Below are 23,565 nucleotides of genomic sequence, written 5' to 3'. Positions count from 1 at the left end.
TGTGTGTGTGTGTGTGTGTGTGTGTGTGTGTGTGTGTGTGTGTGTGTGTGTGTGTGTGTGTGTGTGTGTGTGTGTGTGTGTGTGTGTGTGTGTGTGTGTGTGTACCTGAGACAGTGCAGTGAGGGGAGGGTAGACAGAGCAGGAGCCAGACTCCTTATTCCCTGGTCTCCTATACAGTTCTGGGACAGACTGAGAGAAGAGAAGAGAAGAGAAGAGAAGAGAAGAGAAGAGAAGAGAGGAGAAGAGAGGAGAGGAGAGGAGGGGAGGAGAGGAAAGGAGGAGAGGAGGAGAAAGAGGAGGAGAGGAGGGGAGGAGAGGGAAGAGAAGAAGAGGGGAGGAGAAAGGAAAGAAGAGGAGGAGAGGAGAGGAGAAGAAAGGAGAGAAGGGAGGAGAAAGGAGAGGAGGAGGGGAGAAAGGAGAGAAGGGGAGGAGGAGGGGAGAAAGGAGAGAAGGGGAAGAGAAAGGAGAGGAGGAGGGGAGAAAGGAGAGGAGGGGAGAAAGGAGAGGAGGGAAGAGAAGAAGAGAGGAGGGGAGGATAGGAGGAGAGTGGGGAGAAAGGAGGAGGGGCGGAGAGGAGGAGAGTGGGGAGAAGAGGAAGAGAGAGGAGAAAAGAAGAGAGGAGGGGAGAAGAAGAGAGGAGGGGAGGAGAAAGGAAAGGAGGGGAGAGGAGGAGAGAGGAGGAGAGACCATAAACATTGTTAACAAAAGCACAGTATGCTGTGCTGAATGATAGTGTGCTGAATGATAGTGCAGATAGATATTATCTAGGGCAGAGGTCTCCAACCTTTTCTGGGTCATAATGACCCCAGAGATCTACAGATAGATTTTATCTAGAGAGCTCAGTGACGGACAGGTTGATCTAGAGACAAGAGAGCTCAGTGATGAACAGGTTGATGGTTGATCTAGAGTCTAGAGAGCTCAGTGATGAACAGGTTGATCTAGAGAGTAGAGGGCTCAGTGATGAACAGGTTGATCTAGACAGTAGAGAGCTCAGTGTGAGGTTTCTTACTTGATAATCTGCAGAGAGGAGAGAGACAGCACAGCTCCAGCCAGCCCCTCAGCCCACTGTCCCCCAGTTTACTGTTCTCCAGACTGGGTGAGAGAGACAGAGAGATTAGACCGACAGAGAGATTCGACCGACAGCGTAATAAAGTGAAAGCCGTTGTCCCGTGGTCCATCAGTAGAGCGGTACTTACTCCAGGTGATGTAGACTGTGCAGGGCTGGCAGCAGCTCCAGGAGCTTAGGGAGCGCCAGAGGACCATTCACTGGCCCCAACCTGTACACACACACAAACACACTTTCTCAAACCAGTGGTAACTCTTGACTTATTACCTAGTCAGAGTGGTAACTCTTGACTTATTACCTATTCAGAATGGTAACTCTTGACTTATTACCTAGTCAGAGTGGTAACTCTTGACTTATTACCTAGTCAGAGTGGTAACTCTTGACTTATTACCTAGTCAGAGTGGTAACTCTTGACTTATTACCTAGTCAGAGTGGTAACTCTTGACTTATTACCTATTCCGAGTGGTAACTCTTGGCTTATTACCTAGTCAGAGTGGTAACTCTTGACTTATTACCTAGTCAAACCAGTGGTAACTCTTGACTTATTACCTAGTCAAACCAGTGGTAACTCTTGACTTATTACCTAGTCAAACCAGTGGTAACTCTTGACTTATTACCTAGTCAAACCAGTGGTAACTCTTGACTTATTACCTAGTCAAACCAGTGGTAACTCTTGACTTATTACCTAGTCAAACCAGTGGTAACTCTTGGCTTATTACCTAGTCAGAGTGGTAACTCTTGACTTATTACCTAGTCAAACCAGTGGTAACTCTTGACTTATTACCTAGTCAAACCAGTGGTAACTCTTGACTTATTACCTAGTCAAACCAGTGGTAACTCTTGACTTATTACCTAGTCAGAGTGGTAACTCTTGACTTATTACCTAGTCAGAGTGGTAACTCTTGACTTATTACCTAGTCAAACCAGTGGTAACTCTTGACTTATTACCTAGTCAGAGTGGTAACTCTTGACTTATTACCTAGTCAGAGTGGTAACTCTTGACTTATTACCTAGTCAGAGTGGTAACTCTTGACTTGTTATCTAGTCAGAGTGGTAACTCTTGACTTATTACCTGGTCAAATCAAAGTGTATTGACTTATTACCTAGTCAGAGTGGTAACTCTTGACTTATTACCTAGTGATAGTGGTAACTCTTGACTTATTACCTAGTCAAATCAAAGTGTATTGACTTATTACCTGGTCAAATAAAAGTGTATTGACTTATTACCTGGTCAAATCAAAGTGTATTGACTTATTACCTGGTCAAATCAAAGTGTATTGACTTATTACCTAGTCAGAGTGGTAACTCTTGACTTATTACCTAGTGATAGTGGTAACTCTTGACTTATTACCTAGTCAAATCAAAGTGTATTGACTTATTACCTAGTCAAATCAAAGGGTATTGACTTATTACCTAGTCAAATAAAAGTGTATTGACTTATTACCTGGTCAAATCAAAGTGTATTGACTTATTACCTGGTCAAATCAAAGTGTATTGACTTATTACCTAGTCAAATCAAAGTGTATTGACTTATTACCTAGTCAGAGTGGCAACTCTTGACTTATTACCTAGCGATAGTGGTAACTCTTGACTTATTACCTAGTCAAATCAAAGTGTATTGACTTATTACCTAGTCAAATCAAAGTGTATTGACTTATTACCTGGTCAAATGAAAGTGTATTGACTTATTACCTAGTGATAGTGGTAACTCTTGACTTATTACCTGGTGATAGTGGTAACTCTTGACTTATTACCTAGTGATAGTGGTAACTCTTGACTTATTACCTAGTGATAGTGGTAACTCTTGACTTATTATCTAGTCATAGTGGTAACTCTTGACTTATTACCTGGTCAAATCAAAGTGTATTGACTTATTACCTAGTCAGAGTGGTAACTCTTGACTTATTACCTAGTGATAGTGGTAACTCTTGACTTATTACCTAGTGATAGTGGTAACTCTTGACTTATTACCTAGTGATAGTGGTAACTCTTGACTTATTACCTAGTGATAGTGGTAACTCTTGACTTATTACCCAGTGATAGTGGCAACTCTTGACTTATTACCTAGTGATAGTGGTAACTCTTGACTTATTACCTAGTGATAGTGGTAACTCTTGACTTATTACCTAGTGATAGTGGTAACTCTTGCCTTATTACCTAGTGATAGTGGTAACGCTTGACTTATTACCTGGTGATAGTGGTAACTCTTGACTTATTACCTAGTGATAGTGGTAACTCTTGACTTATTACCTAGTGATAGTGGTAACTCTTGACTTATTACCTAGTGATAGTGGTAACTCTTGACTTATTACCCAGTGATAGTGGTAACTCTTGACTTATTACCTAGTGATAGTGGTAACTCTTGACTTATTACCTAGTGATAGTGGTAACTCTTGACTTATTACCTAGTGATAGTGGTAACTCTGGACTTATTACCTAGTGATAGTGGTAACTCTTGACTTATTACCTAGTGATAGTGGTAACTCTTGACTTATTACCTAGTGATAGTGGTAACTCTTGGCTTATTACCTGGTGATAGTGGTAACTCTTGACTTATTACCTAGTGATAGCGGTAACTCTTGACTTATTACCTAGTGATAGTGGTAACTCTTGACTTATTACCTAGTGATAGTGGTAACTCTTGACTTATTACCTAGTGATAGTGGTAACTCTTGACTTATTACCTAGTGATAGTGGTAACTCTTGACTTATTACCTAGTCAAATCAAAGTGTATTGACTTATTACCTGGTCAAATCAAAGTGTATTGACTTATTACCTAGTCAAATCAAAGTCTATTGACTTATTACCTAGTCAAATCAAAGTGTATTGACTTATTACCTAGTCAGAGTGGTAACTCTTGACTTATTACCTAGTCAGAGTGGTAACTCTTGACTTACTACCTAGTGATAGTGGTAACTCTTGACTTATTACCTAGTGATAGCGGTAACTCTTGACTTATTACCTAGTGATAGCGGTAACTCTTGACTTATTACCTAGTGATAGCGGTAACTCTTGACTTATTACCTAGTGATAGTGGTAACTCTTGACTTATTACCTAGTGATAGTGGTAACTCTTGACTTATTACCTAGTGATAGTGGTAACTCTTGACTTATTACCTAGTGATAGTGGTAACTCTTGACTTATTACCTAGTGATAGTGGTAACTCTTGACTTATTACCTAGTGATAGTGGTAACTCTTGACTTATTACCTAGTGATAGTGGCAACTCTTGACTTATTACCTAGTGATAGTGGTAACTCTTGACTTATTACCTGGTGATAGTGGTAACTCTTGACTTATTACCTAGTGATAGTGGTAACTCTTGACTTATTACCTAGTGACAGTGGTAAGTCTTGACTTACTACCTAGTGACAGTGGTAAGTCTTGACTTACTACCTAGTGATAGTGGTAACTCTTGACTTATTACCTAGTGATAGTGGTAGCTCTTGACTTATTACCTAGTGATAGTGGTAACTCTTGAATTATTACCTAGTGATAGTGGTAACTCTTGACTTATTACCTAGTCAGAGTGGTAACTCTTGACTTACTACCTAGTGATAGTGGTAACTCTTGACTTATTACCTAGTGATAGCGGTAACTCTTGACTTATTACCTAGTGATAGCGGTAACTCTTGACTTATTACCTAGTGATAGCGGTAACTCTTGACTTATTACCTAGTGATAGTGGTAACTCTTGACTTATTACCTAGTGATAGTGGTAACTCTTGACTTATTACCTAGTGATAGTGGTAACTCTTGACTTATTACCTAGTGATAGTGGTAACTCGTGACTTATTACCTAGTGATAGTGGTAACTCTTGACTTATTACCTAGTGATAGTGGTAACTCTTGACTTATTACCTAGTCAAATCAAAGTGTATTGACTTATTACCTGGTCAAATCAAAGTGTATTGACTTATTACCTAGTCAAATCAAAGTGTATTGACTTATTACCTAGTCAGAGTGGTAACTCTTGACTTATTACCTAGTCAGAGTGGTAACTCTTGACTTACTACCTAGTGATAGTGGTAACTCTTGACTTATTACCTAGTGATAGTGGTAACTCGTGACTTATTACCTAGTGATAGTGGTAACTCTTGACTTATTATCTAGTGATAGTGGTAACTCTTGACTTATTACCTAGTGATAGTGGTAACTCTTGACTTATTACCTAGTCAAATCAAAGTGTATTGACTTATTACCTGGTCAAATCAAAGTGTATTGACTTATTACCTAGTCAAATCAAAGTGTATTGACTTATTACCTAGTCAGAGTGGTAACTCTTGACTTATTACCTAGTCAGAGTGGTAACTCTTGACTTACTACCTAGTGATAGTGGTAACTCTTGACTTATTACCTAGTGATAGCGGTAACTCTTGACTTATTACCTAGTGATAGTGGTAACTCTTGACTTATTACCTAGTGATAGTGGTAACTCTTGACTTATTATCTAGTCAGAGTGGTAACTCTTGACTTATTATCTAGTCAGAGTGGTAACTCTTGACTTATTACCTGGTCAAATCAAAGTGTATTGACTTATTACCTGGTCAAATGAAAGTGTATTGACTTATTACCTAGTGATAGTGGTAACTCTTGACTTATTACCTGGTGATAGTGGTAACTCTTGACTTATTACCTAGTGATAGTGGTAACTCTTGACTTATTACCTAGTGATAGTGGTAACTCTTGACTTATTATCTAGTCAGAGTGGTAACTCTTGACTTATTACCTGGTCAAATCAAAGTGTATTGACTTATTACCTAGTCAGAGTGGTAACTCTTGACTTATTACCTAGTGATAGTGGTAACTCTTGACTTATTACCTAGTGATAGTGGTAACTCTTGACTTATTACCTAGTGATAGTGGTAACTCTTGACTTATTACCTAGTGATAGTGGTAACTCTTGACTTATTACCCAGTGATAGTGGCAACTCTTGACTTATTACCTAGTGATAGTGGTAACTCTTGACTTATTACCTAGTGATAGTGGTAACTCTTGACTTATTACCTAGTGATAGTGGTAACTCTTGCCTTATTACCTAGTGATAGTGGTAACTCTTGACTTATTACCTGGTGATAGTGGTAACTCTTGACTTATTACCTAGTGATAGTGGTAACTCTTGACTTATTACCTAGTGATAGTGGTAACTCTTGACTTATTACCTAGTGATAGTGGTAACTCTTGACTTATTACCCAGTGATAGTGGTAACTCTTGACTTATTACCTAGTGATAGTGGTAACTCTTGACTTATTACCTAGTGATAGTGGTAACTCTTGACTTATTACCTAGTGATAGTGGTAACTCTGGACTTATTACCTAGTGATAGTGGTAACTCTTGACTTATTACCTAGTGATAGTGGTAACTCTTGACTTATTACCTAGTGATAGTGGTAACTCTTGGCTTATTACCTGGTGATAGTGGTAACTCTTGACTTATTACCTAGTGATAGCGGTAACTCTTGACTTATTACCTAGTGATAGTGGTAACTCTTGACTTATTACCTAGTGATAGTGGTAACTCTTGACTTATTACCTAGTGATAGTGGTAACTCTTGACTTATTACCTAGTGATAGTGGTAACTCTTGACTTATTACCTAGTCAAATCAAAGTGTATTGACTTATTACCTGGTCAAATCAAAGTGTATTGACTTATTACCTAGTCAAATCAAAGTCTATTGACTTATTACCTAGTCAAATCAAAGTGTATTGACTTATTACCTAGTCAGAGTGGTAACTCTTGACTTATTACCTAGTCAGAGTGGTAACTCTTGACTTACTACCTAGTGATAGTGGTAACTCTTGACTTATTACCTAGTGATAGCGGTAACTCTTGACTTATTACCTAGTGATAGCGGTAACTCTTGACTTATTACCTAGTGATAGCGGTAACTCTTGACTTATTACCTAGTGATAGTGGTAACTCTTGACTTATTACCTAGTGATAGTGGTAACTCTTGACTTATTACCTAGTGATAGTGGTAACTCTTGACTTATTACCTAGTGATAGTGGTAACTCTTGACTTATTACCTAGTGATAGTGGTAACTCTTGACTTATTACCTAGTGATAGTGGTAACTCTTGACTTATTACCTAGTGATAGTGGCAACTCTTGACTTATTACCTAGTGATAGTGGTAACTCTTGACTTATTACCTGGTGATAGTGGTAACTCTTGACTTATTACCTAGTGATAGTGGTAACTCTTGACTTATTACCTAGTGACAGTGGTAAGTCTTGACTTACTACCTAGTGATAGTGGTAACTCTTGACTTATTACCTAGTGATAGTGGTAACTCTTGACTTATTACCTAGTGATAGTGGTAGCTCTTGACTTATTACCTAGTGATAGTGGTAACTCTTGAATTATTACCTAGTGATAGTGGTAACTCTTGACTTATTACCTAGTCAGAGTGGTAACTCTTGACTTACTACCTAGTGATAGTGGTAACTCTTGACTTATTACCTAGTGATAGCGGTAACTCTTGACTTATTACCTAGTGATAGCGGTAACTCTTGACTTATTACCTAGTGATATCGGTAACTCTTGACTTATTACCTAGTGATAGTGGTAACTCTTGACTTATTACCTAGTGATAGTGGTAACTCTTGACTTATTACCTAGTGATAGTGGTAACTCGTGACTTATTACCTAGTGATAGTGGTAACTCTTGACTTATTACCTAGTGATAGTGGTAACTCTTGACTTATTACCTAGTGATAGTGGTAACTCTTGACTTATTACCTAGTCAAATCAAAGTGTATTGACTTATTACCTGGTCAAATCAAAGTGTATTGACTTATTACCTAGTCAAATCAAAGTGTATTGACTTATTACCTAGTCAGAGTGGTAACTCTTGACTTATTACCTAGTCAGAGTGGTAACTCTTGACTTACTACCTAGTGATAGTGGTAACTCTTGACTTATTACCTAGTGATAGTGGTAACTCGTGACTTATTACCTAGTGATAGTGGTAACTCTTGACTTATTATCTAGTGATAGTGGTAACTCTTGACTTATTACCTAGTGATAGTGGTAACTCTTGACTTATTACCTAGTCAAATCAAAGTGTATTGACTTATTACCTGGTCAAATCAAAGTGTATTGACTTATTACCTAGTCAAATCAAAGTGTATTGACTTATTACCTAGTCAGAGTGGTAACTCTTGACTTATTACCTAGTCAGAGTGGTAACTCTTGACTTACTACCTAGTGATAGTGGTAACTCTTGACTTATTACCTAGTGATAGCGGTAACTCTTGACTTATTACCTAGTGATAGTGGTAACTCTTGACTTATTACCTAGTGATAGTGGTAACTCTTGACTTATTACCTAGTGATAGTGGTAACTCTTGACTTATTACCTAGTGATAGTGGTAACTCTTGACTTATTACCTAGTGATAGTGGTAACTCTTGACTTATTACCTAGTGATAGTGGTAACTCTTGACTTATTACCTAGTGATAGTGGTAACTCTTGACTTATACCTAGTGATAGTGGCAACTCTTGACTTATTACCTAGTGATAGTGGTAACTCTTGACTTATTACCTAGTGATAGTGGTAACTCTTGACTTATTACCTGGTGATAGTGGTAACTCTTGACTTATTACCTAGTGATAGTGGTAACTCTTGACTTATTACCTAGTGACAGTGGTAAGTCTTGACTTACTACCTAGTGATAGTGGTAACTCTTGACTTATTACCTAGTGATAGTGGTAACTCTTGACTTATTACCTAGTGATAGTGGTAGCTCTTGACTTATTACCTAGTGATAGTGGTAACTCTTGAATTATTACCTAGTGATAGTGGTAACTCTTGACTTATTACCTAGTGATAGTGGTAACTCTTGACTTATTACCTAGTGATAGTGGTAACTCTTGACTTATTACCTAGTGATAGTGGTAACTCTTGACTTATTACCTAGTGATAGTGGTAACTCTTGACTTATTACCTAGTGATAGTGGTAACTCTTGACTTATTACCTAGTGATAGTGGTAACTCTTGACTTATTACCTAGTGATAGTGGTAACTCTTGACTTATTACCTAGTGATAGTGGTAACTCTTGACTTAATACCTAGTGATAGTGGTAACTCTTGACTTATTACCTAGTGATAGTGGTAACTCTTGACTTATTACCCGGTGATAGTGGTAACTCTTGACTTATTACCTAGTGATAGTGGTAACTCTTGACTTATTACCTAGTGATAGTGGTAACTCTTGACTTATTACCTAGGTGATAGTGGTAACTCTTGACTTATTACCTAGTGATAGTGGTAACTCTTGACTTATTACCTAGTGATAGTGGTAACTCTTGACTTATTACCTAGTGATAGTGGTAACTCTTGACTTATTACCTAGTGATAGTGGTAACTCTTGACTTATTACCTAGTGATAGTGGTAACTCTTGACTTATTACCTAGTGATAGTGGTAACTCTTGACTTATTACCTAGTGATAGTGGTAACTCTTGACTTATTACCTAGTGATAGTGGTAACTCTTGACTTATTACCTAGTGAAAGTGGTAACTCTTGAATTATAACCTAGTGATAGTGGTAACTCTTGACTTATTACCCGGTGATAGTGGTAACTCTTGACTTATTACCTGGTGATAGTGGTAACTCTTGACTTATTACCTAGTGATAGTGGTAACTCTTGACTTATTACCTAGTCAAATCAAAGTGTATTGACTTATTACCTGGTCAAATCAAAGTGTATTGACTTATTACCTAGTCAAATCAAAGTCTATTGACTTATTACCTAGTCAAATCAAAGTCTATTGACTTATTACCTAGTCAGAGTGGTAACTCTTGACTTATTACCTAGTGATAGTGGTAACTCTTGACTTATTACCTAGCGATAGTGGTAACTCTTGACTTATTACCTAGTGATAGTGGTAACTCTTGACTTATTACCTAGTGATAGTGGTAACTCTTGACTTATTACCTAGTGATAGTGGTAACTCTTGACTTATTACCTAGCGATAGTGGTAACTCTTGACTTATTACCTAGTGATAGTGGTAACTCTTGACTTATTACCTAGTGATAGTGGTAACTCTTGACTTATTACCTAGTGATAGTGGTAACTCTTGACTTATTACCTAGTGATAGTGGTAACTCTTGACTTATTACCTAGTGATAGTGGTTGAATAATGACACTCACTCAAACTCCAGCTTGTGAAGATCTCTGACTGCAGGAAGACCCTCCCCCAGGACACCATCTGATTGGCTGAAATGATGACGGACACATCAAAACGGCTTTGAACATACCAGTATGTATATATATGTGTGTGTGTGTGTGTGTGTGTGTGTGTGTGTGTGTGTGTGTGTGTGTGTGTGTGTGTGTGTGTGTGTGTGTGTGTGTGTGTGTGTGTGTGTGTGTTGTATTGGCGTACCTCTCAGACAGTCTCCTGCTTGTGTGTAGGTGGACCAGTGTGGACAGGTGTTGGACGTGGGACACCTGTGTGGCTCTGAAAGGGTTAAGGGTCAACTTGGACACAACCGCTTTCAGAAGCTCCTCCTCCCCACTCTGCTCTAGCTCCTCCCACAGAGTGATGGTGTCAGCGATACACGCCCTGGGACGGACACACACACACACACACGCTAGAGTCATGTTCAAAACACAAGGATCAGAAAACTAAATGTGCATGACAAAGTTCTACATACAGTAGAGTGAGAACATCAGATCTATACTGTTCTAGATCTATACTGTTCTAGATCTATACTGTTCTAGATCTATACTGTAACAGATCTATACTGTTCTAGATCTATACAGTTCTAGATCTATACTGTTCTAGATCTATACTGTTCTAGATCTATACTGTAACAGATATATACTGTTCTAGATCTATACTGTTCTAGATCTATACTGTTCTAGATCTATACTGTTCTAGATCTATACTGTAACAGATCTATACTGTTCTAGATCTATACTGTTCCAGATCTATACTGTTCTAGATCTATACTGTTCTAGATCTATACTGTTCTAGATCTATACTGTAACAGATCTATACTGTTCTAGATCTATACTGTTCTAGATCTATACTGTAACAGATCTATACTGTTCTAGATCTATACTGTAACAGATCTATACTGTTCTAGATCTATACTGTAACAGATCTATACTGTTCTAGATCTATACTGTTCTAGATCTATACTGTAACAGATCTATACTGTTCTAGATCTATACTGTAACAGATATATACTGTTCTAGATCTATACTGTTCTAGATCTATACTGTAACAGATCTATACTGTTCTAGATCTATACTGTTCTAGATCTATACTGTAACAGATCTATACTGTTCTAGATCTATACTGTAACAGATATATACTGTTCTAGATCTATACTGTTCTAGATCTATACTGTAACAGATCTATACTGTTCTAGATCTATACTGTAACAGATCTATACTGTTCTAGATCTATACTGTTCTAGATCTATACTGTAACAGATATATACTGTTCTAGATCTATACTGTAACAGATATATACTGTTCTAGATCTATACTGTTCTAGATCTATACTGTAACAGATCTATACTGTTCTAGATCTATACTGTTCTAGATCTATACTGTTCTAGATATATACTGTTCTAGATCTATACTGTAACAGATATATACTGTTCTAGATCTATACTGTAACAGATATATACTGTTCTAGATCTATACTGTTCTAGATCTATACTGTAACAGATCTATACTGTTCTAGATCTATACTGTAACAGATATATACTGTTCTAGATCTATACTGTTCTAGATCTATACTGTAACAGATCTATACTGTTCTAGATCTATACTGTAACAGATATATACTGTTCTAGATCTATACTGTTCTAGATCTATACTGTAACAGATCTATACTGTTCTAGATCTATACTGTTCTAGATCTATACTGTAACAGATATATACTGTTCTAGATCTATACTGTTCTAGATCTATACTGTAACAGATCTATACTGTTCTAGATCTATACTGTTCTAGATCTATACTGTTCTAGATATATACTGTAACAGATCTATACTGTAACAGATCTATACTGTTCTAGATCTATACTGTAACAGATATATACTGTTCTAGATCTATACTGTAACAGATATATCCTTCAGGAAACAGAGGGAACACCCCCCTATCCACATCGATGGAACAGTAGTGGAGAGGGTAGCAAGTTTTACTGTACTCTATATCATCTACTACATCTTTATGTAATACATGTATCACTAGCCACTTTAACTATGCCACTTTGTTTACATACTCATCTCATATGTATATACTGCACTCGATACCATCTACTGTATCTTGCCTATGCTGCTCTGTACCATCACTCATTCATATATCCTTATGTACATATTCTTTATCCCCTTACACTGTGTATAAGACAGTAGTTTTGGAATTGTTAGTTAGATTACTTGTTGGTTATTACTGCATTGTCGGAACTAGAAGCACAAGCATTTCGCTACACTCGCATTAACATCTGCTAACCATGTGTATGTGACCATTAACATCTGCTAACCATGTGTATGTGACAAATAAAATTTGATTTGATTTGATTTTGATTTATACTGTAACAGATATATACTGTTCTAGATATATACTGTAACAGATCTATACTGTTCTAGATATATACTGTAACATATCTATACTGTTCTAGATCTATACTGTTCTAGATCTATACTGTTCTAGATATATACTGTAACATATCTATACTGTTCTAGATCTATACTGTTCTAGATCTATACTGTAACAGATCTATACGGTTCTAGATCTATACTGTAACAGATCTATACTGTTCTAGATATATACTGTTCTAGATCTATACTGTAACAGATCTATACTGTTCTAGATCTATACTGTAACAGATATATACTGTAACAGATATATATTGTTCTAGATATATACTGTAATAGATCTATACTGTTCTAGATATATACTGTTCTAGATCTATATTGTTTTAGATCTATACTGTTTTAAATCTATACTGTAACAGATATATACTGTAACAGATATATATTGTTCTAGATATATACTGTAATAGATCTATACTGTTCTAGATCTATACTGTTCTAGATCTATACTGTTCTAGATATATACTGTAACATATCTATACTGTTCTAGATCTATACTGTTCTAGATATATACTGTAACATATCTATACTGTTCTAGATCTATACTGTTCTAGATCTATACTGTAACAGATCTATACTGTTCTAGATCTATACTGTTCTAGATCTATACTGTTCTAGATATATACTGTAACATATCTATACTGTTCTAGATCTATACTGTTCTAGATCTATACTGTAACAGATCTATACGGTTCTAGATCTATACTGTAACAGATCTATACTGTTCTAGATATATACTGTTCTAGATCTATACTGTAACAGATCTATACTGTTCTAGATCTATACTGTAACAGATATATACTGTAACAGATATATATTGTTCTAGATATATACTGTAATAGATCTATACTGTTCTAGATATATACTGTTCTAGATCTATATTGTTTTAGATCTATACTGTTTTAAATCTATACTGTAACAGATCTATACTGTAACATATCTATACTGTTCTAGATCTATACTGTAACAGATCTATACCGTAACAGATCTATACTGTTCTAGATATATAATGTAACAGATCTATACTGTAACAGATCTATACTGTAACAGATCTATACTGTTCTAGATACATACTGTAACAGATCTATACTGTTCTAGAGATATACTATAACAGATCTATACTGTTCTAGATATATACTATAACAGATCTATACTGTTCTAGATATATACTGTAACAGATCTATACTGTAACAGATCTATACTGTTCTAGATATATACTGTAACAGATCTATACTGTTCTAGATCTATACTGTAACAGATCTATACTGTTCTAGATATAATGTAACAGATCTATACTGTTCTATATCTACACTGTAACAGATCTATACTGTAACAGATCTATACTGTTCTAGATATATACTGTAACAGATCTATACTGTTCTAGATATATACTGTAACAGATCTATACTGTTCTAGATCTATACTGTAACAGATCTATACTGTTCTAGATAGATACTGTAACAGATCTATACTGTAACAGATCTATACTGTTCTAGATATATAATGTAACATATCTGTACTGTTCTAGATCTATACTGTAACAGATCTGTACTGTTCTAGATCTACACTGTAACAGATCTATACTGTTCTAGATATACACTGTAAGAGATCTGTAGCAGGTCTATCAGTGTAACAGTACCAGTACCTGTATGAGTGTATGTTGTTGAGACCCGTCAGTAGTTTTAATCCTGTCATCCTCAGTCCTGTGTCCTCCAGCCCCAGACAGAACCTCCTCCTCAGCGTTCTACACTGGTCCAAAAGGTTCCACACTACGAAGGCGTCGGCGGGGCACAGCGGAACCCCTTGGAACGACAGAACCTCGGGAAGGTTCCGTACCAGGTGCCTGACCAAGCGGATGTCGCCTGTCTCGTAAACGCAGTGACACGCTTCCAGGAGCCGAGCGGGGCTCAGGTCGCCATGGTGAAGGTTCTCCAGGTGTGATATCACAGCGGCTCGCTTGGCCGCCACCACTTTCATGGCGCCGGTATCCAGGGTGGCCAGATCCCGGAGTTCCGCATTGTTCCGGAAAAGCAGCCCGACAGCGAATCTCTGAGCAAGGTCCAGACACTCTCCCTGAGGCCGTCGCCTTCCCCTGGGCTGCAGAGTAGAGTAGAGTAGAGTAGAGTAGAATAGAGTAGAACAGAGTAGAGTAGAATAGAGTAGAGTAGAGTAGAACAGAGTAGAGTAGAACAGAGTAGAGTAGAGTAGAACAGAGTAGAGTAGAACAGAGTAGAGTAGAAAAGAGTAGAGTAAAACAGAGTAGAATGGAACAGGGTAGAATAGAGTAGAACAGATTAGAGTAGAATAGAGTAGAATAGAACAGAGTAGAGTAGAACAGAGTAGAGTAGAATAGAGTAGAACATAGTAGAGTAGAACAGAGTAGAGTAGAATAGAGTAGAGTAGAACAGAGTAGAACAGAGTAGAGTAGAACAGAGTAGAGTAGAATAGAGTAGAACAGAGTAGAATAGAACAGAGTAGAGTAGAACAGAGTAGAACAGAGTAGAGTAGAACAGAGTAGAGTAGAATAGAGTAGAACAGAGTAGAGTAGAATAGAGTAGAATAGAACAGAGTAGAGTAGAACAGAATAGAGTAGAATAGAGTAGAACATAGTAGAGTAGAACAGAGTAGAGTAGAATAGAGTAGAGTAGAATATAGTAGAACAAAGTAGAGTAGAATAGAGTAGAACAAAGTAGAGTAGAATAGAGTAGAACAAAGTAGAGTAGAACAGAGTAGAGTAGAACAGAGTAGAGTAGAACAGATTAGAGTAGAGTAGAATAGAGTAGAACAAAGTAGAGTAGAACAGAGTAGAGTAGAATAGAGTAGAGTAGAATATAGTAGAACAAAGTAGAGTAGAATAGAGTAGAGCAGAACAGAGTAGAGCAGAACAGAGTAGAGTAGAACAGAGCAGAACAGAGTAGAGTAGAACAGAGTAGAGCAGAACAGGGTAGAGTAGAACAGAGTAGAGCAGAGTAGAGCAGAACAGGAGTACATTTACACGTTAGTCATTTGGCAGACACTCTTATCCAGAGCCGCTTCCTGTCAGTACATTCATCTTCAGGAAGCTGTGAGGGACAACCACATATCACAGACATAGAAAGGAACCATTTCCCTCAATAATCAGCAAAGTCCGAGCTAGAAGGAGGTGCTGGTTCAGGTCATAGTCTACAGAGGGACATATGGACAGACAGAGTTTCAATAGAAAACAGTCATTCTACCTGTGGTAGTATCTGGGCCAGCAGATTGCGGTCAGACACACAGCTGGAGACGGACAGGTGGGCCCCGCCCAGGAAGCTTTGCAGGAAAGGGTGGGCCCAGGACAGGATGTTGTCGGAACTCACGCCGCCACCGTCACCATCTCTGCCCTGCTCCCCCCTCAGCCAGTGAGAATGGACCAGTCCAGTCCTCAGGCCAAACAACCGCAGCTTGACATAGACGGTATTGTCCAGAGTCAGGGTCAGGAGAGATGAATGACCTTTAACCCCCTGCCAAGCCAGACCGCTCAACTCTGACAGAACACACCTGTTCTCTTCCTCTCTCTCTTCCTCTCCCTCCTCCCCCTCTCTCTCTTCCTCCTCCCTCTTCTCCTCTCTCTCTTTCTCTCCCTCCTCCCTCTCTCTCTCTTCCTCCTCCCTCTCTCTCACTTCCTCCTCCCTCTTCTCCTGTCTCTCTTTCTCTCCCTCCTCCCTCTCTCTCTCTTCCTCCTCCCTCTTCTCCTCTCTCTCTTCCTCTCCCTCCTCCCTCTCTCTCTCTTCCTCCTCCCTCTTCTCCTCTCTCCCTTTCTCTCTCTCCTCCCTCTCTTCCTCCTCTCTCGTCTCTATCCTCCTCTTCTCATCTTCTAATTGATTTTGGGATTGAGTGTGAGAGCGAGTGCGGATGTGTGTTCGTGTCCAGTTGCGTGTGTGTTTCAGGACGTGGTTTTGACTGTGTTTCAGGGTGTGAGTGTGTGCCTGGGTTTGAGTTTGGGGTAGGGTTTGACAGCGTGTGTGTTTCCGGGTGTGTCGTCTCATCTTTAGTAGCAACACCCTGTAACACAGTCCAGTCAGCGTGGAGGGGAGTGGCTCCGAAACATCCCAGTGTTCTAGAAGCAGACAGACCATGTGACACAGAGCTGGGTTCCAACACACAGACAGAAGGTACGGCTGGCTGTGGAGCCTGGTGAGGGCTAGGACTGGGACTGGGGCTAGGACTGGGACTGGGACTGGGACTGGGACTGGGACTGGGACTGAGGCTGGGACTGGGACTGGGGCTAGGACTGGGATTGAGGCTGAGGTTGGGACTGGGACTGAGGTTGGGACTGGGACTGGGACTGAGACTGGGACTGAGGCTGGGACTGGGACTGGGACTGAGACTGGGACTGGGACTGAGACTGGGACTGAGGCTGGGACTGGGACTGGGACTGAGACTGGGACTGGGACTGAGACTGGGGCTGAGGCTAGGACTGAGTCTGGGACTGGTGCTAGGACTGAGGTTGGGACTGGGATTGAGTCTGAGGCTGGGACTGAGATTGGGGACTCTAGGGACTGTCCAGAGAAGTATTGTCCCAGGTATCTCTCGATGTCCGGAGGGGAGAAGCCAGAGAGTTCCAGAAGGCTGTCAGCCCGTCTCAGCAGCCCACTGACGGTGCCTCGTGGTCGGGCAGAGAGGAGCAGAGAGCAGCCTGGTAGGAGCTTCCTCTGGAGCAGACCTGAGAACAGCTGTCTAACACTGTAGTTCTCCCCTTTACTGTCATCCGCTGGAGACTGAAGCAGCCCCTCCAAGTCACGCACCACCTCGAAGCCATCGAATATCACCAGCACACGCTCCGGGACAGAGAGGACCTGATTGAAGACATCCCGTGGGTGGGGGCAGGAGAGGTGTAGGAGGAGGGACCGTAGGCTATGGGTCGGCTCAGGGGGGAGGGTCAGAGCCTTACCGTCCAGTAAGAACACAAAGTCAAACTGAGGCAGGAGGCCGTCGGACCAATCAACGCAGAGCTTCTTGATGAGCGTGCTTTTGCCCATGCCGGCGTTGCCTAGCAACACGATGGAACGTTTGGGTTTCGCCCCGGGGGAGCTCTCAAACACCTGACGACAAACACAGACAATAAATGCATTAATTATTAATTACACTTATTATTATTTATAATTATAATTATAATTAATTATTTAATTACACTTTTTTCCTGACAGACAGAATCATAAATCGAGGAAGAAAGAAATGTAATGACGAAGTAACGACAGCTTTCAGACTAAATACTAATAGTTTCTCTGTAGGTGACGACGTAACGATGATGTCACAGGGTCTGACCTGACTCCTGGCCAACGAGCCCCGCCTCCTCTCCGTGTCTCCGATAACGACCAAATCTTTCTCCAGGCACTTGCTGGTGCTCTTCCCTGAGTCAATCAGGATCTGCCTCTGGACCAATCGCACGTCAACATAGTGGAACGCCAGGCTAAGGCCCGCCTCCATCTCCTGTTGAGACAACGCCATTGGTTGGAGAGACAGGAAGAGTTGTCTTTTGAAAAATGTCCCAACTATCTGTTCCCCTTGGTCTTACCTGGCACATTCCCCTCAGGTGAGCCTTGGCTTGGTGAATGTACTCCTCTGTAACACACACACACACACACACACACACACACACACACACACACACACACACACACACACACACACACACACACACACAGTAACATTCTCATGTGATTGGCTTTGTTTAAGATGGTTTTTGCATATATAGGGTACAGGGTCAGGAGGAAGAGAGGACAGGGAGAGGACAGAGAGACAGGGAGAGGACAGAGGGACAGGGAGAGGACAGAGAGACAGGGAGAGGACAGAGAGACAGGGAGAGGACAGAGAGACAGGGAGACAGGGAGAGGACAGAGGGACAGGGAGAGGACAGAGAGACAGGGAGAGGACAGAGAGACAGGGAGAGGACAGAGAGACAGGGAGAGGACAGATAGACAGGGAGAGGACAGAGAGACAGGGAGAGGACAGAGAGACAGGGAGACAGGGAGAGGACAGAGGGACAGGGAGAGGACAGAGAGACAGGGAAAGGACAGAGAGACAGGGAGAGGACAGAGAGACAGGGAGAGGACAGACTCTAACTCACCTGTCCTGGGGGAGAGGGGGGAGGCAGAGGGGGGAGACAGGGCTTGGCTGGCACAGTCAGACAGAGACCCAGGAGGATACGAACACATCGAATCTGGAGCTACCGCGCCGTCAACTACACACACACACACACACACACACACACACACACACACACACACACACACACACACACACACACACACACACACACACACACACACAGTATTCAAACTGACTCATGTTGATTGACTTATTGACTCAGTATCAGTGAGGTCAGTGATGACTGGATGGATGAATGGATGGATGAATGAATGGATGGGATGAATGGATGGATGAATGGATGGATGAATGGATGGATGAATGACTGGATGGATGAATGGATGGATGAATGGATGGATGAATGGATGGATGGATGAATGGATGGATGGATGAATGAATGAATGGATGAATGGATGGATGGATAAATGGATGGATGAATGGATGGATGAATGGATGAATGGATGAATGGATGGATGAATGAATGGATGGATGAATGGATGGATGAATGGATGGATGGATGAATGAATGGATGGATGAATGGATGAATGGATGGATGGATGAATGAATGGATGGATGAATGGATGAATGGATGAATGAATGGATGGATGAATGGATGGATGAATGGATGAATGAATGGATGGATGGATGGATGGATGGATGGATGGATGGATGGATGGATGGATGGATGGATGGATGGATGAATGAATGAATGAATGGATGAATGAATGGATGAATGGATAGATGGATGGATGGATGAATGGATGGATGAATGAATGGATGGATGAATGGATGAATGGATGGATGGTATTCCCCCTCTGAAGGAAGCTGCTCTCAGTCATGCAGGAAGTAAATCCCCCTGTCTCATCAATGACTCTGAGTAGAACCCTATTCCCTATATAGTGCACTACTTTTGAACAGTGCCCTATAGAACCCTATTCCCTATATATAGTGCACTACTCTAGACCAGAGCCCTATAGAACCCTATTCCCTATATAGTGCACTACTCTAGACCAGAGCCCTATAGAACCCTATTCCTTATATAGTGCACTACTTTAGACCAGAGCCCTATAGAACCCTATTCCCTATATATAGTGCACTACTCTAGACCAGAGCCCTATTCCCTATATATAGTGCACTACTCTTGACCAGAGCCCTATAGAACCCTATTCCCTATATAGTGCACTACTTTAGACCAGAGCCCTATAGAACCCTATTCCCTATATATAGTGCACTACTGTAGACCAGAGCCCTATAGAACCCTATTCCCTATATATAGTGCACTACTTTAGACCAGACCCCTATAGAACCCTATTCCCTACATATAGTGCACTACTCTAGACCAGAGCCCTATTCCCTATATATAGTGCACTACTCTTGACCAGAGCCCTATAGAACCCTATTCCCTATATAGTGCACTACTTTAGACCAGAGCACTATTGAACTCTATTCCCTATATATAGTGCACTACTTTAGACCAGACCCCTATAGAACCCTATTCCCTACATATAGTGCACTACTCTAGACCAGAGCCCTATTCCCTATATATAGTGCACTACTGTAGACCAGAGCCCTATTCCCTATATATAGTGCACTACTCTAGACCAGAGCCCTATTCCCTATATATAGTGCACTACTGTAGACCAGAGCCCTATAGATCCCTATTCCCTATATATAGTGCACTACTGTAGACCAGAGCCCTATAGAACCCTATTCCCTATATATAGTGCACTACTCTAAACCAGAGCCCTATTCCCTATATATAGTGCAATACTTTAGACCAGGTCCCTATAGATCCCTATTCCCTATATATAGTGCACTACTGTAGACCAGAGCCCTATAGAACCCTATTCCCTATATATAGTGCACTACTCTAGACCAGAGCCCTATTCCCTATATATAGTGCACTACTTTAGACCAGAGCCCTATAGAACCCTATTCCCTATATATAGTGCACTCCTCTAGACCAGGGTATTGGGGTTCTCCAGGTATTGTGAGTGATTACTATATTAACCCTCTGTTCCCCAGGTATTGTGAGTGATTACTATATTAACCCTCTGTTCCCCATGTAGTGTGAGTGATTACTATATTAACCCTCTGTTCCCCAGGTATTGTGAGTGATTACTATATTAACCCTCTGTTCCCCAGGTATTGTGAGTGATTGGTTACTATATTAACCCTCTGTTCCCCAGGTATTGTGAGTGATTGGTTACTATATTAACCCTCTGTTCCCCAGGTATTGTGAGTGTTTACTATATTAACCCTCTGTTCCCCAGGTATTGTGAGTGATTACTATATTAACCCTCTGTTCCCCAGGTATTGTGAGTGATTACTATATTAACCCTCTGTTCCCCAGGTATTGTGAGTGATTGGTTACTATATTAACCCTCTGTTCCCCAGGTATTGTGAGTGATTGGTTACTATATTAACTCTCTGTTCCCCAGGTATTGTGAGTGATTGGTTACTATATTAACCCTCTGTTCCCCAGGTATTGTGAGTGATTGGTTACTATATTAACCCTCTGTTCCCCAGGTATTGTGAGTGATTGGTTACTATATTAACCCTCTGTTCCCCAGGTATTGTGAGTGATTACTATATTAACCCTCTGTTCCCCAGGTATTGTGAGTGATTGGTTACTATATTAACCCTCTGTTCCCCAGGTATTGTGAGTGATTACTATATTAACCCTCTGTTCCCCAGGTATTGTGAGTGGTTACTATATTAACCCTCTGTTCTCCAGGTATTGTGAGTGATTGGTTACTATATTAAGCCTCTGTTCCCCAGGTATTGTGAGTGATTGTTTACTATATTAACCCTCTGTTCCCCAGGTATTGTGAGTGATTGGTTACTATATTAAGCCTCTGTTCCCCAGGTATTGTGAGTGATTGTTTACTATATTAACCCTCTGTTCCCCAGGTATTGTGAGTGATTGGTTACTATATTAACCCTCTGTTCCCCAGGTATTGTGAGTGATTACTATATTAAGCCTCTGTTCCCCAGGTATTGTGAGTGATTGGTTACTATATTAAGCCTCTGTTCCCCAGGTATTGTGAGTGATTGATTTGCTCTAAAGTAGTGCACCTGACTCCCTACACCAGCTACACACAGGACCCATTACACCTATTCCCCAATAGGGCTCTATAGTAGTGCACTAGATAGGGAATAGGGCTCTGGTCTATAGTAGCGCACTATATAGGGAATAGGGCTCTGGTCTATAGTAGTGCACTATATAGGGAATAGGGCCCTGGTCTATAGTAGTGCACTATATAGGGAATAGGGCCCTGGTCTATAGTAGTGCACTATATAGGGAATAGGACTCTGGTCTAAAGTAGTGCACTAGATAGGGAATAGGGCTCTGGTCTATAGTAGTGCACTATATAGGGAATAGGGCTCTGGTCTAAAGTAGTACACTAGATAGGGAATAGGGCTCTGGTCTACAGTAGTGCACTAGATAGGGAATAGGACTCTGGTCTAAAGTAGTACCACTATATAGGGAATAGGGCTCTGGTCTAAAGTAGTACCACTATATAGGGAATAGGGCTCTGTCTAAAGTAGTACCACTATATAGGGAATAGGGCTCTGGTCTAAAGTAGTACACTATATAGGGAATAGGGCTCTGGTCTATAGTAGTACACTAGATAGGAAATAGGGTGCCATATGGGAGTCACTATATCAGTCACAACACAGTATAAAGTTGGGTCAAATTGAGGTGTTGATGTTGGTCACTACTCACCTGGAGAGAGAGGTAGCACGTCGAGGGTTCTAGGAGACAGCGAGGGAGAAGACACTGCAAGGACACAGTACGTCAGGTAACACACGCAGGCACACAGAGTCACGGACACACAGAGTCACGGACACACAGAGTCAGGGACACACAGAGTCACGGACACACAGAGTCACGGACACACATGTTCCTGCACTGTTGGAGCTAGAAACAGAAGCATTTTGCTCCACTGTTGGAGCTAGAAACAGATGCATTTTGCTCCACTGTAGGAGCTAGAAACAGATGCATTTTGTTCCACTGTAGGAGCTAGAAACATATGCATTTTGCTCCACTGTTGGAGCTAGAAACAGATGCATTTTGCTCCACTGTAGGAGCTAGAAACAGAAGCATTTTGCTCCACTGTTGGAGCTAGAAACAGATGCATTTTGCTAAACTTTGTACGCTACCAATGAACTTTGATTTGACTCACGGACACACACACACTCACTCAGTATGTAGGTGGGAGGTCTTGAGAAGCTGAAAACAGGGGCTTGAACGAGCTGCAGCTCTGAGCCATCTGTAGGGACACAGAGCACAGGTTACTCTCTCACACACAGAGCACAGGTTACTCTCTCACACACAGAGCACAGGTTACTCTCTCACACACAGAGCACAGGTTACTCTCTCACACACAGAGCACAGGTTACTCTCTCACACACAGAGCACAGGTTACTCTCTCACACATAGAGCACAGGTTACTCTCTCACACACAGAGCACAGGTTACTCTCTCACACACAGAGCACAGGTTACTCTCTCACACAGAGCACAGGTTACTCTCTCACACACAGAGCACAGGTTACTCTCTCACACACAGAGCACAGGTTACTCTCTCACACACAGAGCACAGGTTAATCTCTCACACACAGAGCACAGGTTAGACTCTCACACACAGAGCACAGGTTACTCTCTCTCTCCCCCTTCCTTCCTCCCTCCCTCTCTCTCTCTCTCTCTCTCTCTCTCTCTCTCTCTCTCTCTCTCTCTCTCTCCCCTTCCTCCCTCCCTCTCTCT

General features: G+C 40.8%; 1 protein-coding gene across 1 annotated transcript in view; it reads right to left on the bottom strand.

Annotated features, from left to right (window-relative positions):
* LOC109887102 (MHC class II transactivator) overlaps positions 1-23,565 on the bottom strand; it is a 75,445-nt gene that overhangs the window by 5,500 nt on the left and 46,380 nt on the right. The window contains exons 8-19 of the mRNA XM_031820324.1: positions 23,005-23,073; positions 22,527-22,580; positions 18,777-18,890; positions 18,225-18,271; positions 17,975-18,139; positions 15,904-17,751; positions 14,334-14,785; positions 10,462-10,641; positions 10,230-10,295; positions 1,197-1,277; positions 1,010-1,092; positions 106-189 (exon numbers count right to left, since the gene is read on the bottom strand). Coding sequence (XP_031676184.1) covers positions 170-189; positions 1,010-1,092; positions 1,197-1,277; positions 10,230-10,295; positions 10,462-10,641; positions 14,334-14,785; positions 15,904-17,751; positions 17,975-18,139; positions 18,225-18,271; positions 18,777-18,890; positions 22,527-22,580; positions 23,005-23,073 — 3,179 coding nt within the window. The 3' untranslated portion in view covers positions 106-169. The remainder of the gene's footprint in view (positions 1-105; positions 190-1,009; positions 1,093-1,196; positions 1,278-10,229; positions 10,296-10,461; positions 10,642-14,333; positions 14,786-15,903; positions 17,752-17,974; positions 18,140-18,224; positions 18,272-18,776; positions 18,891-22,526; positions 22,581-23,004; positions 23,074-23,565) is intronic.

This window comes from Oncorhynchus kisutch, unplaced genomic scaffold, assembly GCF_002021735.2.
Source record: "Oncorhynchus kisutch isolate 150728-3 unplaced genomic scaffold, Okis_V2 scaffold3238, whole genome shotgun sequence".
NCBI lineage: Eukaryota > Metazoa > Chordata > Actinopteri > Salmoniformes > Salmonidae > Oncorhynchus > Oncorhynchus kisutch.
Note: the sequence above shows the minus strand (reverse complement) of the source record. Positions and strands in the feature narration are given on the sequence as shown.